The sequence below is a fragment of the Berghia stephanieae genome, chromosome 3 (assembly GCF_034508935.2).
Source record: "Berghia stephanieae isolate SIO BIC M18660-M18661 chromosome 3, UCSD_Bste_1.3, whole genome shotgun sequence".
NCBI lineage: Eukaryota > Metazoa > Mollusca > Gastropoda > Nudibranchia > Aeolidiidae > Berghia > Berghia stephanieae.
The window spans coordinates 43,113,702-43,128,429 of record NC_088362.1 but is presented as its reverse complement, the minus strand read 5'-3'; the positions used below and the strand labels follow the sequence as shown (position 1 = coordinate 43,128,429).

The 14,728-nt window shown below is 32.4% G+C and overlaps 1 protein-coding gene across 1 annotated transcript in view; it reads left to right on the top strand.

Annotated features, from left to right (window-relative positions):
- The window catches only part of LOC144969243 (dynein axonemal heavy chain 8-like), a 113,132-nt gene that overhangs the window by 87,538 nt on the left and 10,866 nt on the right, over positions 1 to 14,728 (top strand). The window contains exons 69-87 of the mRNA XM_078908355.1: positions 97 to 264; positions 891 to 1,019; positions 1,202 to 1,288; positions 1,661 to 1,798; positions 2,788 to 2,915; positions 3,425 to 3,593; positions 4,681 to 4,836; positions 5,637 to 5,792; positions 6,484 to 6,573; positions 7,025 to 7,117; positions 7,638 to 7,742; positions 8,359 to 8,497; positions 9,084 to 9,198; positions 10,649 to 10,839; positions 11,958 to 12,079; positions 12,436 to 12,554; positions 12,797 to 12,999; positions 13,289 to 13,362; positions 13,915 to 14,067. Of these exons, the coding sequence (XP_078764481.1) occupies positions 97 to 264; positions 891 to 1,019; positions 1,202 to 1,288; positions 1,661 to 1,798; positions 2,788 to 2,915; positions 3,425 to 3,593; positions 4,681 to 4,836; positions 5,637 to 5,792; positions 6,484 to 6,573; positions 7,025 to 7,117; positions 7,638 to 7,742; positions 8,359 to 8,497; positions 9,084 to 9,198; positions 10,649 to 10,839; positions 11,958 to 12,079; positions 12,436 to 12,554; positions 12,797 to 12,999; positions 13,289 to 13,362; positions 13,915 to 14,067 (2,535 nt within the window). The remainder of the gene's footprint in view (positions 1 to 96; positions 265 to 890; positions 1,020 to 1,201; positions 1,289 to 1,660; positions 1,799 to 2,787; positions 2,916 to 3,424; positions 3,594 to 4,680; positions 4,837 to 5,636; positions 5,793 to 6,483; positions 6,574 to 7,024; positions 7,118 to 7,637; positions 7,743 to 8,358; positions 8,498 to 9,083; positions 9,199 to 10,648; positions 10,840 to 11,957; positions 12,080 to 12,435; positions 12,555 to 12,796; positions 13,000 to 13,288; positions 13,363 to 13,914; positions 14,068 to 14,728) is intronic.

Genomic DNA, 14,728 nt, shown 5'->3' with positions numbered 1-14,728 from the left:
GTATAACAGCATGATCCTTGTTTTCTTGCTAATTTTTCAACATTGAAAAATCTGTTGTTTGTTTTTCTCAAATTTGGTTTCTCTTTACGTCACCAGACTATCAAACCATCTGATATTTCGACTGTCAAAAAGTTGGGCAAACCACCTCACTTGATTATGAGGATTATGGACTGTTGTCTGTTACTGTTCCGTCGGAAAATAGATGCTCTTGAACCAGATCCAGAGCGATATTGCCCAAAACCATCATGGGGTGAAGCTCTTAAAGTATGTAATGTCTTCTCTTGTTCATTATTTGTAAATGAGCGCTAATCTTGTACAGACACTGTTGTTACATCTTTCTTCCCTCGATTTTTTTTTTTTTTTTGGGGGGGGGGGGGAGGGGTTAGTTTACTTATTTTGATAGCCTTTTTTAAAACTTAATTATGAAATAGCTATTTAATAGATTATTTATAATTCGCATAGGATTCCCTTGGTAGCAACATTGGATAATACTTGATGATTTATGAAATATAAGGAATAGCTCAGGTTAAACTTTGTTGATTAAACCAAAGATTCCTCTTTTAAGAAAAAGATTCATAAAACAAATTTTCGATCCAACACTTCCATTTAGTTATATTGCATGGTGGAGTAAACTAGATGCTAAAAATTAAATTTAAGTCCTAAATTATAAATTTTTGATTAAAATAGTATGTTTATTGAAATGATTGAAATGTCGTATCTCACCTATAAGTATAAGAGGATCAATTTTAATAATATTAGATCTTTTTGACTAAGAAAAAAAACAATTTGCGGGGTCTAGTTCAAATGTGTACAGATCAAGTTGGGTGGCCATATCTGTCATTTCATATCTTGCTGTCAACTATTATCAATTCATCTTGGGTCATTTTCAGTTGATGGGTCAAATGAGTTTTCTACAACAGTTGATGGATTTCCCCAAAGATACCATCACAGGAGAGTTTGTTGAACTGATGGAACCTTACATGAGAATGGAGGATTACAGTTTAGAATCTGCCCTGAAGGTAATTTAAACTTTTTAAAATAATTATGATGATGATATTAATAATAATGATAATAACAATAATAATAATAATAATAATAATAATAATAATAATGATGATGGTAATAATGATAATAAGAGTGGTAGTAGTAATGATAATGATAATAATAAATCATCTCATATAACTTTTTATTTCCTCCTAAGGTGTGTGGTAATGTTGCCGGCTTGTTATCTTGGACTCAAGCTATGGCATTCTTCTACACTATCAATAAAGAAGTCTTGCCTCTTAAAGTGAGTCAAACGTGATAAGCATAGGTTTACTGTTTTAATGATAATGTTTAAAGATAAAGCAAACGTTCTATATCGACTGTAAATATATATATATGTGCTTTTTAATAAAGATGTATCTGACTACTGATAAAGAAAAGTTTTGTTCGATTATCAAACAGAAATGAATTGAAACAAAAAGAGAGAACGTGTGCAGGGTTTTTTTCATTGCAGTTTTTTTCACTGTATTTCATAGAATTCTTTCTAAATTCTTAACATGTTTTTAATGCAATGAATTTTTTTTTTCTTTTCTCGTGTTGATTTTCTACTGATTTTTATTACCTCATAATTGAAACAAATTGAAATGACTTGAAATACTCATTTGATATCCCCCAGGCCAATCTGATAAAACAAGAGGGCAGACTTAAACTTGCCAGTTCTGAATTGAGCGAGGCTCAAGGAGCCTTGGATGAGAAACAGGCAGAGCTGAATGTGGTACAAGCCAAGTATGATGGAGCCATGACAAAGAAGCAGGTACGAGCCCATTTAGAGATTCCAGTAATTTAATTTTATTGATAAAATTGCTGCATAGAGAATATGGGGACATTATTAGGTGCATTATTTACCAATTTACTTCACTTTACTGCTTCTTTATTCATCTTAAGTAATCACCTCAAGCTGATTTTGGTGAGGATATTTATTTTCTCTGCACACGTCTAGAAGACACACACACACACATACACAAACACATACACATACACACACATACACATATATATATATATAATATATATATATATATATTATATATATATATATATATATATATATATATATATATATATATATATATATATATATTTTATATATATATATATATTATAGTCCTCAGAACACATTGGCCAATGAATTGATTTAACATTTTTTCTCATATTGTGTTCATTTTTATGGCAGTATTGGTTTTGACCAATTCACACTAAGATTAGAAAGTTACAGTAAAGAACAAATCAATAAACTTTTACACCCACCACATCCACTTCACTTTCAATTTGTGACAGTGAGCATCATTAGAATGTTGTTTCATAATTTATCGTTAATCATTGCATTAAAAAAATAAATCTTGAGCTTTTATGTAGCGCAATATCACTAAAACATGCTCAAAGTGCTTTACAAAGGGTCCCTGACCAACAGCAGCACGTAACATGTAGAACAAGACATGACGTCTGTTAGGCGATATTAGAGGAGTTTTTTTCAGACAGAGACAGCGCTGTTAATGGCCAGGTACTTATTTTACACCTGAGTATGGTGAGAGTTAAAGTAAAGAGCCTTTTCCAAGGACTCAACTGTGCGCCAAACAAGGCCTGAACCCAGGACCTTCCAATCCAAAAGCAAGTGTCATGCCACAAGACCACATAGCCGCACATAATACGTCGGGTTGGGCAGATATTCTTTTTTTTTTTTTTTTTTTACACAAGTTGGATGTGCAATGACTTGATAAAATATTTTTTTCCATTTTTTAAAAGGCATTGTTGGATGATGCAGATTTGTGTCGTCGTAAAATGGATGCCGCTTCTACCCTGATTCGTGGACTAGGTGGTGAACAAGTCAGATGGACAGCTCAGAGTTTGGAGTTCCGTGACCAAATCAATAGGTTAGTAGTCTTAAACTGCCATTTAAAATAAAAATTCCCCCTCTGTATCTCAAAATTAAGTGTCTTTTTAAATAGAGACTTTAAAGATAGTAATCTAAATTTTAACATCCTCAATTGATTAATATTTAACATTATAACTCTTGGTTGATAACATCTGTTCAAATTTTGGATGACATTTGGTGCCTTTTGGCCATTGCGTTACTTTTTAGGCCTTTTATCTTTGTTTGTTCTTTTACTCATTTGGCTGCCTTTTTTTTTTAATCTATGAATTTAGTTTGATTTTGTTTGATGGTTGTGAGGAAAATATCGATATTAATGTTAAAACTATAACAAGCCAAACTCAAGTTACTTCTTTGCTTTGCTTTTTCGGGGTGGAAGCTGGGATGTGAAGGGAAATCAGTAGTTTTGTTTTCCTGTTCATGTGAATGATTCTGGATGAGTTACTCTTTACACAGGACAATGTGACAACAATGACAGTATAATTATATTATATTAAATTTTTATTCCAGATTAACAGGGGATGTTGTACTGTGCACAGGTTTCCTTTCATACTCTGGTCCCTTTAATCAAGAGTTCCGCAACAAGCTACTCTCTGAGTGGTGCAAGGAGCTCTCACACTTCAAAATCCCATTTACCCAGAGTTTGAATGTGATGGACAGCCTTGTTGATGTCACTACAGTATGCTGTTCAGTTTTTTGGGGGGTTTTTTTGTATGTTTTGTTATATGGGGTTCTTTTTTTTTCTTTTTCTTTTTTGTTGTTGTTGATTTTTTGTTTTGTTTTGGCTTTTTAGTTTTGTTTTGTCTTGCTTTGGTTTTGGCTAAGCCCTACATTTCGTATGCATTCTCTACTAAATGATTTTGTTAAACGTGAACATGAAATCTTTTGTAAAATATTTGGAAGAATGTTTGAAATTTGTCTCATCTATCATAATGTCTTCATATTGAAGTGTAAGAAAATTAAATTAGTGTATTTGTGTGTTTTATTGTGCATTTATAGGGGTTCTTTGTGTATGAATGTGTGTGTGTGTGTGTGTGTGTATGTGTGTGTGCGTATGAAGTCACGTCTCCATAATCCAAACACCTCCTTTCCCAGCATTATTTCCAGGTTACAGAGACATCTGGATTGTAAAATCATTAGCTAAAGTGTAGTTTTGATCTCAGAGTTTGGTGATCTAAGCCTGTCATTACACCAAACAACAACAGGAATGTACCACTTTCATTACTGGCAATTGTGTGGTTTATTAGAACTGTTTTTATTTATGTACTTTAAATTCATTTTTTCTAAATTTTAAACTTTTTTCAAGAGGGAGGGCATGATTTAGTGGGGGTTTTTTCTTTGTTGTTTTTTTTTTTTGGTTTTTTAAAATTCTCACCTGTGTTTACTGGGTTGTTTTGTTTTTTTAAGACCAGAAGGCATTAGTCAGTGAAATGTTCAGGTTGTATAAGCCATAAATCTCCTGTATTTAATGGCCTGTTCCCAAAATAATTATTCAGATCAGGAAACAATAATTTTCGAATTGCGGAGTACAAATAAAATAGATAAAATTCGTTCCCAGGCAACTTGTCAGGATAATTGAAACATCCAGATTATGGATTTCAGGATATTAGAGTGACCTGACTTGTGCATTAACACATACAAAATGCAATATGTCCAGTCTTGCTGTCATCATCACCACCACCACCATCATCATCATATCATCATCACCATGGGCCTCCCCTTTATTGTCATCTCTGTAGTCATGATAATTTGTACTTGTTAATCAGATAGGAGAATGGGCGCAGGAGGGTTTGCCGAGTGACGAGCTGTCTGTACAGAATGGTATCATCACCACCAAGGCGTCACGTTACCCACTTCTCATTGACCCTCAAGGTCAAGGCAAGTCTTGGATCAAACACAGAGAAAAGAAGAGGGAGCTTCAGGTTTATGATATTTTCATATTTTAGAGGATTACCCACTTAATTTAATGGGATCATACTCATTACAACTGACAGTTTTGGTTTGGGTGAATTTCGAGATGGATGACAAAAGTTTAAAAAATGGTTTTAGGTATTATAATTTCACTGTTACTCCAATAATATATCCTCAGATGATATTTGCAATATTTATTATTCACTAAATGTAATACTATATCATCGTCTAACTGTAAACATGATAGTATAAGAAATTTTACAAACTGACAATTATTTTTGTTCAATTCCATTCATACAAGGGCGTGTGCCTTTCCATTCATTCTTGGTTCTTGAGAAAAAAAATAGTATTATGTTATTAACAATTTTAAAAACTTCAGATACCTGAACTTCTATACAAGAATGAAATGACTGGCTATTGTTAGTCTCACAAATTCCTTAATTTATCATTTGACATAAAAACATTTTTCTGGAATATGGTAACTCTTGGCATAATACCAATTTGAGGTAAAAGGCCACCAATGATGAAATACGTCTGACACTTGTTTTGTTTGAGTGTCATGCTTTGGGGAACATCACATGTACAATATAAACCCCTTGCGTTTTGTATTCACATAAATGTATATGTATTCTTTTCACATTAATAGGCTTATCTGTTTCAGCTGTCTCATGAATTCCTAATCTATTCTATTTAATGAAAAAAATCAACACCAAAAATTGTTAGGAGCTGGCAAATCTTTAAAATGTTACCTATTCCAATCTTCAAAAGTTGCGATGGCTCATAAATACTTATTTGTGCTTTGACTCTTTAGATTACATCCTTAAACCACAAATACTTCAGACAGCACCTAGAAGATTGTCTGTCTTTGGGCAAGCCTTTGCTGATTGAAGACGTGGAGGAAGAATTGGACCCAGCTCTTGACAATATTCTGGAGAAAAACTTCATTAAATCTGGATCCATGTACAAAGTAAGCACAATACTCCAAAACTTTTCCCCTTTTATTCTTTTTTTTTTTTAATTTATTAATTTCTTAATTTATTTATTTATCAGAATTGCAATGAGTGCTTTTTAATTTTTTAGTACAGTCGTACAAAAAAAGGGAAAAGTTAAGTCATGGTTTTGTTATCTGGATGTTTATCTATATCCCAAAATATTCATCATTGTCAAGTATTTCTTGAAATACGTCGTTCATATTCGGAGGAAAATGAGTTTTAGTTTCTGTGATAATATTTGGATTAGTTTCATATTTTACTAATTTCATTACTAATGTTCAGACATTTTGAATGAGTACCTAAAGAGGACAAATAATCTGAACATTGGTAATTGAGAGTATTAATATTAAAAATATCTTTTTTTTAAAGTGCGCATATTCTGACAACTAATCAAGGGTAAGTGATAGCCTTTGTTTTTTGTCCTCCAACGACTCTACGAAATATGAGGTACTTCTCTAATCTGGCCTACACTTTTTACTTTTCATTTTAAAATGTTTTGTAATGTCATATTTTCATTTTAGATATATATTAACCGATAGATGTATAGTCTTTTATTACAATCAATGCCAGATGAAATAAAATTTTAAAATATAAGTGATTTATTTACTTACAAATGTTTAGTCTTGGTTTGGATTTAAATGGTATCTCTATTTTTTTTTTAATTAGGTAAAGGTTGGTGACAAAGAATGTGACGTTATGCAAACATTTTATCTCTACATAACTACAAAACTAGCCAATCCCTCTTACACTCCAGAGGTATGTATTGAGTCTGTGCTTACAAGAAATACAACACTTTATTTGTGTTTAAGCTTTGGTGGGAAAAACGCCTTCACTGATAGATATTTTGAACAATTCATGAGATATACTTGCGATTTGAAGAACATAATAATTTACTCTCCCTCCCTCTCTCTCTCTCTCTCTCTCTCTCTCTCTCTCTCTCTCTCTCTCTCTCTTCTCTGTTCTTTCTCTCTATATCTCTCTTTCTCTTACTCTCTCTCTTACTTCTTTTCTTCTCTCATCTCTCTCTATCTCTTTACTTCTCTTCTCTTCTCTCTCTCATATATACTCTTTTCTATCTTATATATATATATATATTATATATATATATATATATATATATATATATATATATATATATATATATATATATATATAACACCTAGGATTATTTTTTTAAATTTTGATCTCCACTTTTCTGCCAATTCAGGTGAGTGCTCGTACTTCTATTATTGACTTTACAGTCACCATGAAAGGACTGGAGGACCAGCTGTTGGGGCTTGTCATTGTCTCTGAGAAGAATGTAAGTGTTTGGAAAAGTGCAATATTCAATATATTTGTCTTCTGTGCCATGATATTTGAATATCCATCATTTCAAACAAATACATTATTATTATTATTATTATTATTATTATTATTATTATTATTATTATTATTATTATTATTATTATTATTATTATTACTATATTATTATTATTATTATTATTATTTTTATTATTATCATCATCATCATCATTCATATCATCATTATCATATATTATTATTATTATTATTATTATTATTATTATTATTATTATTATTATTATTATTATTATTATTATTATCATTATTATTATTCATTATTATTATTATTATTATTATTATTATTATTATTATTGTTGTTGTTGTTGTTATTGATGTTATTACAGTGCAACCTCTAGATAACGACATCCTGTGGATAGCAACATTGACCTTTGATCTTAATTTGTTTCATCTATATTATTAGTAATGAAACCTCCACAATAGTGACACAAAATTTTGTAAAACTCCTGTTTTTCTTGTAGGAACTAGAGGAAGAACGTTCCAAACTAGTGTTTGATGTGACAAACAACCGCCGTCGAATGAAAGAGTTGGAAGAAAATCTTCTCTACAAATTGACAAGTATCCAGGTAGTTTTTTTTCTCTATACATAAAACCTTTTCAATATGATTTTTTAAAACTAATATAGTAAGCAATCGTAAATGTTATTGCAACTGATCAAATTGCATGTTTCATTAAAGGAAAATTGAGTTACTCTATTTCATTACAACTCAATATTGTGTACAAGGATACATACATTTAGTTTTGGAGATTTAGAACTGAAAAGAATATACTCATTTTTAACCATAGAAATATTTGTCCCAAAGCAAATTACATACCTAACTACACCGCATCTGACGAATTAAGCATAGTTTATTTTTTCCAAAAACTTAAAGGATTTTAAAAATTATTCTGAATAGTTAAGTCTCTCTTGGCTGTATGAAGATTTTCATTATATTCATTACCATAATTTTTTAAACTTTTAATGAGTAGCTCAAAAAGCTATGAAGGTTTTTTTATTGATCTTGGATCTTTAATTGTTGTAATTCTATGAGATATCACCAGTGTTAAATGTCAATCAATGGAGATTAAAATTGCCAACGCTACTTCCACCACAAAGTTAGTGGGAACATAATGGTTGAATTAATTATTGCTAGTTCATATTAGACCTTACTCGGTGATGGGATAAATTGTGTGGTTTTGCAGGGTTCTCTATTAGATGATCCTACCTTGATCGAAGTGCTCAATACTACCAAGAAAACAGCATCTGAAGTTAGCGAAAAACTTGCTGTAGCTGCTGAGACAGAAATTGAGATTAATGTAGCCAGAGAGGAATTCAGACCAGGTGAGTAAAGTAATTAAAAGTCAAATGATTGAACATTTTTCATGATTAAATCATCAAATTCCTTTTCCAATAAAAGTTTAATTTAAGAAGAAGAATATGAATAGAGAACAATGCTTCATATAGTAATAATCAACTTTTGCCCTTTATTGGCAGGGTTTGAATTGACCTTATTCTATTATTAGATGTTACTGTTTTAATCAGAATATCGGTAATAGACAGGCAACTTGAGTTGAAAAGCTCAAGTAGCATTGCAGAGTTAAGTCTTTGAATAATATTCTTTACTCTCATTCTCTCACCACAGTCTTGTATAAAACGAGTATCTCGCTTGTAAAAGCGTTGTCTCTTTTGAAAAGGAAAAGGTATGGCACCTTTCAGTTTTCATGTCTTGTCCTACATGTTTAGTGTTTTAGTTGGTTTGAAGACAACATAAACAGTTTGTCCGCTGTTTATCTTATACTAATTTGGTTAAGAATAAGAGATATTTTGACCAAGGCTAAATTTTAAATTTATAGTTTTATGTCTTTATGTTAAAACGCCAATAATAAAATTAGGTTTTGATTGAATTTTCCTTTTTTTAAAATTCCAGTTGCCACAAGAGGTAGCATTCTTTATTTCCTACTGTGTGAAATGGTAATGGTGAATCGTATGTACTCCATATCGTTGAATCAGTTTCTGGAGCTATTTGACAAATCTATGGTCAGGTGTGTATTTTTAAAATTGTTGTCCATCAAAACCCATGGAGTTGGAAATGATCTTATCCATGTAATTTTAAGTTATAATTTGTTCACTACTGTCTTGATATAAATGTGTCTATCACAAAGTATTTTCCATAAGATTCTTACAAACCCTCGACTCAGCCTATGGTTAAAATCAGTCTCCTTGCTTGTGAGTAAAGAACTCTACCGATTGAGTAAGTAGACCCACTTAGATATAGTAGATGTCACTTCATAGTCTGATTCACCATTTAGAATTCAACAAACAACAAAACAAAGCATGTCCATTAATATTAAAGTTGATGTCTAACCAGATCAATCACAATCTGGAGTAAAGGTAAAGGTCATCTTATCATTGCTTCAGCAATTTAAGCATTAGGATCCATAAACCAAAAGTGTATTCGTAATGGGATTGTTTCAAATATAATCATCAGCTGTCTTACTTGCAGTTAAGATATAGTCCAGTATTAAATGGTGACATCAGTGATGTGATAACTCTTTCATTGAACTCATCTCTGATTTTTAAGCCCAGGAATGTGCTCAAACCCGTAAATACAACCATATAGTATATTTTTATGCAGTGCAGTTTCATGCATTTATTCCTGTCTTGTCAAAGTTAAAAATCAAATTCAGATCTGAAAAAACAAATTCAATACGAAATCTATTTAAAATATATTTCAATATGGAATTTCTAATTTGTCTAAAACAGTGGATAGTGATGGAGGGGGGAAGCTTAGATCAAAGATCTCCAGATCATCATAGAAATGAATCTGCATCAGTTCTGCAGTCTTATTTCTAGCCCCTTCAGTCAGAAAGTGATTGTTACATTTCATTTAACGAGTTGCGTCCTCAATGTTGTATGGTTCTGTGAGGTTTAATACAACGTTGTTCCAAAGAAGAATTTATTTTCCTAAGTGATGTTAGATTGATGAAATGATTGCCCTTATAGTTATAGCTCATTATTTTTTTATTGTAAAGGTTTGTTCTCTTGAGCTACATAATAAGATGCCTTTACGGAGACATTCCTAAAAGGAATATAAATAATGTATCAAGCAAATGTCAACTAACTGATAAATGTAGTGTCCTTTCTCCCTGGCTACGCAAGTCACTAATGTGTTGATACAGGGGTTAGAAATAAAACTGCAGACCACTTCTGATGTATTATTGCAGATTATACATTATGGATTCTGTTTTTAGGGCTCTCCACTTTACTTCATCAACTGCCAACAGGAATCACTCAAGTTATTCTTTTGGTCGAATTTGGGATTAATTATTTTTCCAAGGAAATAAAAGCAAAGATACTTAAAGAGCGGCAACAATGCTTTGTCCACTTTTACATAGGAAAAGCAGTAAAATGTGACTGTCTTTGATTTTTATATTGCCACTGATTTGTAACTTCCCAATTTGCTTTAATTTATGTATTTGCTTTTATTTTCAGGTCCAAACCCAATGCCAATGCTTCAAAGCGTATCTTTAACATCATAGAGTATCTCACCCATTGCGTCTGGGCCTATATCAGCAGATCCCTGTATAATGAGGACAGACTGATGTTTACCCTGCTACTGGCCATTAAAATCGACATGACAAGAGGAACAATCAAACCAAATGAGTTCCAAGTCTTTATCAAAGGTTATGATTCATTCTATCCATTAATTTGATTTATACTTCTTCAAATTCTTTTGATTGACATAGTGTAGGACAGGGAGAATGCTGGTTTTAAGGATTTTTTAGTTATTGTTGCTGTTGTTGATTTCCATCTCCTTTTTAAAAGTTTGATACTAGTGCCCGATTCCCTCATATTGTAAAGAGTATGAAGATATTGTCAAAGCCCCTTTAGTTTTAATCACAACAAATTCACATAAGTAGTACATGTGAACTCAGGAGCAAAGGTCTATGTGGATATAAGTAAGATTCAAAATGTAATACGAGACGTATGTCTTGTTATTTCCTTCATTGTACAGACGAAAACTGTTTCAATTATTTGACAGGTAAAAATTGTTGAGAGACAAATATCTGGACTACTTGATGAATATTTTGGATTGCTTAAGCCTCTTTGGGGTCAATTTTGCTGTATGCAGAGTTAAGCTACAAGGTGACACTTTTGGTCAGGTGCCCTTATCACAATCCATGTCCTTGCTCACTCTGACACTTTACTATATTCCAACGCCTTACATATTAGTCTTTGAAGGCTAAAATCATTGGTTGGGTCCTGAAAACTTTATTCTTATTTGCGAATCAGGTCAGCAAAGTATGAATTTTATCATTTGTCAGAGAAGATTGCATGGATTTGAACAAAAATCTGACTACCCAGGCTTATATAAACTATATCCCCATGTTGCTTATGACATCCTTGTTGTAAAGTGAATTTGTACATTATGAAATGGCACTTGAATGTTTCCTTTAGCATGTAGAAATATTACCACAAATAGTATCTTCCACTTTGATCAATTTTCATTGGTTGTATACATCTTTCTTCAGATTCTTTCAATATTTCGTTCACTGGCGGTGCTTTGCATAGATTGGATTGAAAACTATTTTATATTATATACAGATTAACAATTAGTTGAATTCTTTCAGGAGCCATAGCCGTCATGATTCTTTATATTTTGTTTTCTTTTCTTTTTTAAAATTTGGGCCATTCATCGCAAAACTAATGAGTTGTAATGAACCCAGTCAACATTTTAAAAAACTTTTCACATGTGATTTCACATCAGACAGAATAAATAAAAAAGTAATTCTATATACAGGTGGTGCCGCTTTGGACCTGAATGCTGTCACCCCAAAACCTGCCAAGTGGATTTCTGACATGACTTGGCTTAACCTAGTGCAATTGAGTACGCTGCCCGTCTTTTCTAATATACTTAATCAGGTATGTAATGGTCTCATTTTCTCTCTCTTTCTCTCTCTCTCTCTCTCTCTCTCTCTCTCTCTCTCTCTCTCTCTCTCTCTTTCTCACTCTCTCTCTCTCTCTCTCTCTCTTTTCTCTCTCTTACTCTCTCTCTCTCTCTCTCTCTCTCTCTCTCCCTCCCTCCCTCCCTCCCTCCCTCCCTCTCTCTCTCTCTCTCTCTCTCTCTCTCTCTCTCTCTCTCTCTCTCTCTCTCTCTCTCTCTCTTTGAAGGTATGTTGTTAAACTCTTATGACTTTGTGGGTGGTTTGATCATGTAAACATTAATTCTAAACCAATAAATATAATAATGATGACGGAATTGTGTTTTCCCTATCTAGGTGTCAAACAATGATAAAACTTGGAAAAATTGGATGGACAAACCAGCTCCAGAAGAAGAAAACTTTCCCGACAACTATAGCAATATTCTTGATTCCTTCAATAAGCTATTGCTTATTCGGTGGGTAGAAATATGTTTTAGAAATAGTTATATGATTATCAAGTACCAAGCTTCATCTAACAACACTCTCAGGGTTTCCATAAGTCATTCAGTAGTCTTTGAGAGGCATTAAGCTCATGAAACTAGAGTTCACCCCAGCATTAAATGAACAGTAACAATTAGGTTTGATTACTTTCTGTTTCCATGAAATAATATAATTCTCAACCAATAATTTATGAAATTTTCATTTCTTATTCCTGTAGGTCTTGGTGTCCTGATCGAACATCTGTCGAGGCTCGTAAATACATTGGTTACTCACTGGGTACAGTGTTTACAGAGTCTGTCATTCTTGACTTTGAAGTAATGTTGGATGAAACCACTCCACGAATCCCTCTCATTGCCCTTCTCTCAATGGGCTCCGATCCCACCAATGAGATTGAGAACTATTCTAAAAGATTGGAAATTCGTAAGTCATTACTAAATGTTTTATTTTAGAGCAGTATTTATTTTTGTTTGTTTTTTTTGTTGTTGTTTTTTTGGGGGGTTTTTTGTCTTCAATCATGAAATGAATTGTTTTGTATTAGTAAATAAAGCTCACGAAGTCTATAGATCATTATAAAATGAGTGTTGCAATTCACTGCAATGTTTATAACAATCCTCATTATAAATTAAATCATCACATTATCTCTGTATAGTTTGAGTCAATTGTTGTGTGTATACTTTGTCCAACCTTCATATCCCCATCCCCTTTTCAGCTTTCCATGCAATTTCTATGGGTCAGGGTCAAGAAGTACATTCCAGGAAACTCATCTCTAACTTCATGGAGACAGTAAGAAATCAACCCTAAACTCTCTAATTTATTGTTATTTTTATTCAGATTATTATGGTTGTTCTTTTGTTGTACTAGAAGCGCCAAAGCGTAGTGCTAAAGGTGGTAGGCTTGAATTTTGTTTGTTAAATAAATAGCAGAAATTATTATAAAAATGGCTACTTGTCTTACATTTTATTTGTAATTATGTCTGTGTAAACCAGATGCAAAACTAAGGGGTTTTTAAGGTTGAAACAGCAAAAAATGGCAAGTTTTACTTTATGTCGGTTTAAGAAATTATAATTATTGCTATTCAATAAAACTTAAAAACCTAACCTAAGTCTCATAATTTTAGAACAATTTCCATTTTTATCATGCAAATTACCCCAAACAAAAATTGATAATACTTCATCCTCTGTACACAAACACACACACACACACACTCACACACATACAACTACAAGTTAACACAAGGAAATAATAACCCTTAATTGTAGTCTTGTAACCAATAGTTTATGTGCAATTTAAAAAATAATTATGCTCTTTATTTCTCTCTCACTCTTACCACCAAAGGGAGGCTGGGCACTACTTCAAAACTGTCACTTGTGCCTGGCTTACCTCGAAGAAGTCCTCCTAACAGTGTTGGATACAGAGAATGTCAACAAAAACTTCCGTCTCTGGATCACCACCGAACCTCATAACAATTTCTCTATTGGACTTCTACAGGTTGGTAATTTGATATGCTGTCCAATATAGCGAGATTTTGCCATCAATTTGCAAATTTAAACATGAATATTTATACAACTTATTTTTACTGTTTTGTCATGGTCAGTATGCATCAAAACGCTTTATTTATTCTTCTAGCAGGCTAAATGGAATTCACCTGTTGTAGTAGCATTCCATGCTTGCCTACAACCAGGACTAAAAATCACCTCATTCGAGTTGGGTAATATATATAAAGTACCTTACCCAAAGGCATGTTTATAGGGTGATCTTCGTCACTCATTCATTTTCTGACTATGCTCATCATTTCTTGTTATAATGATGAGATGCTTTACAGCACAACCACCAATGCCTATCTCTTATCTTTAGGAATGGGTTTGGTATTTCCACACACAATGAACTATAATTCACAATTGTCCCAAGAATTGACAGATTGTTTCATTGATGCCTTCGTTTTAAAATAATTTTATTTATCCATAAATCAAAAATAAATTATCATAAAAACCTGGCATCTAAAAATGACTTGGTCTCGTCTAACTGAACTGAATCCAGTCTTAAATAAAACTTAAAGGTGTCGTAGGAAGGTCACAATTGTAGATTGCTTCTGGAATCTACTTGAATGTAATACTTTCTTTCGTCTTACTTTTTCTAAAGTGCATATCAG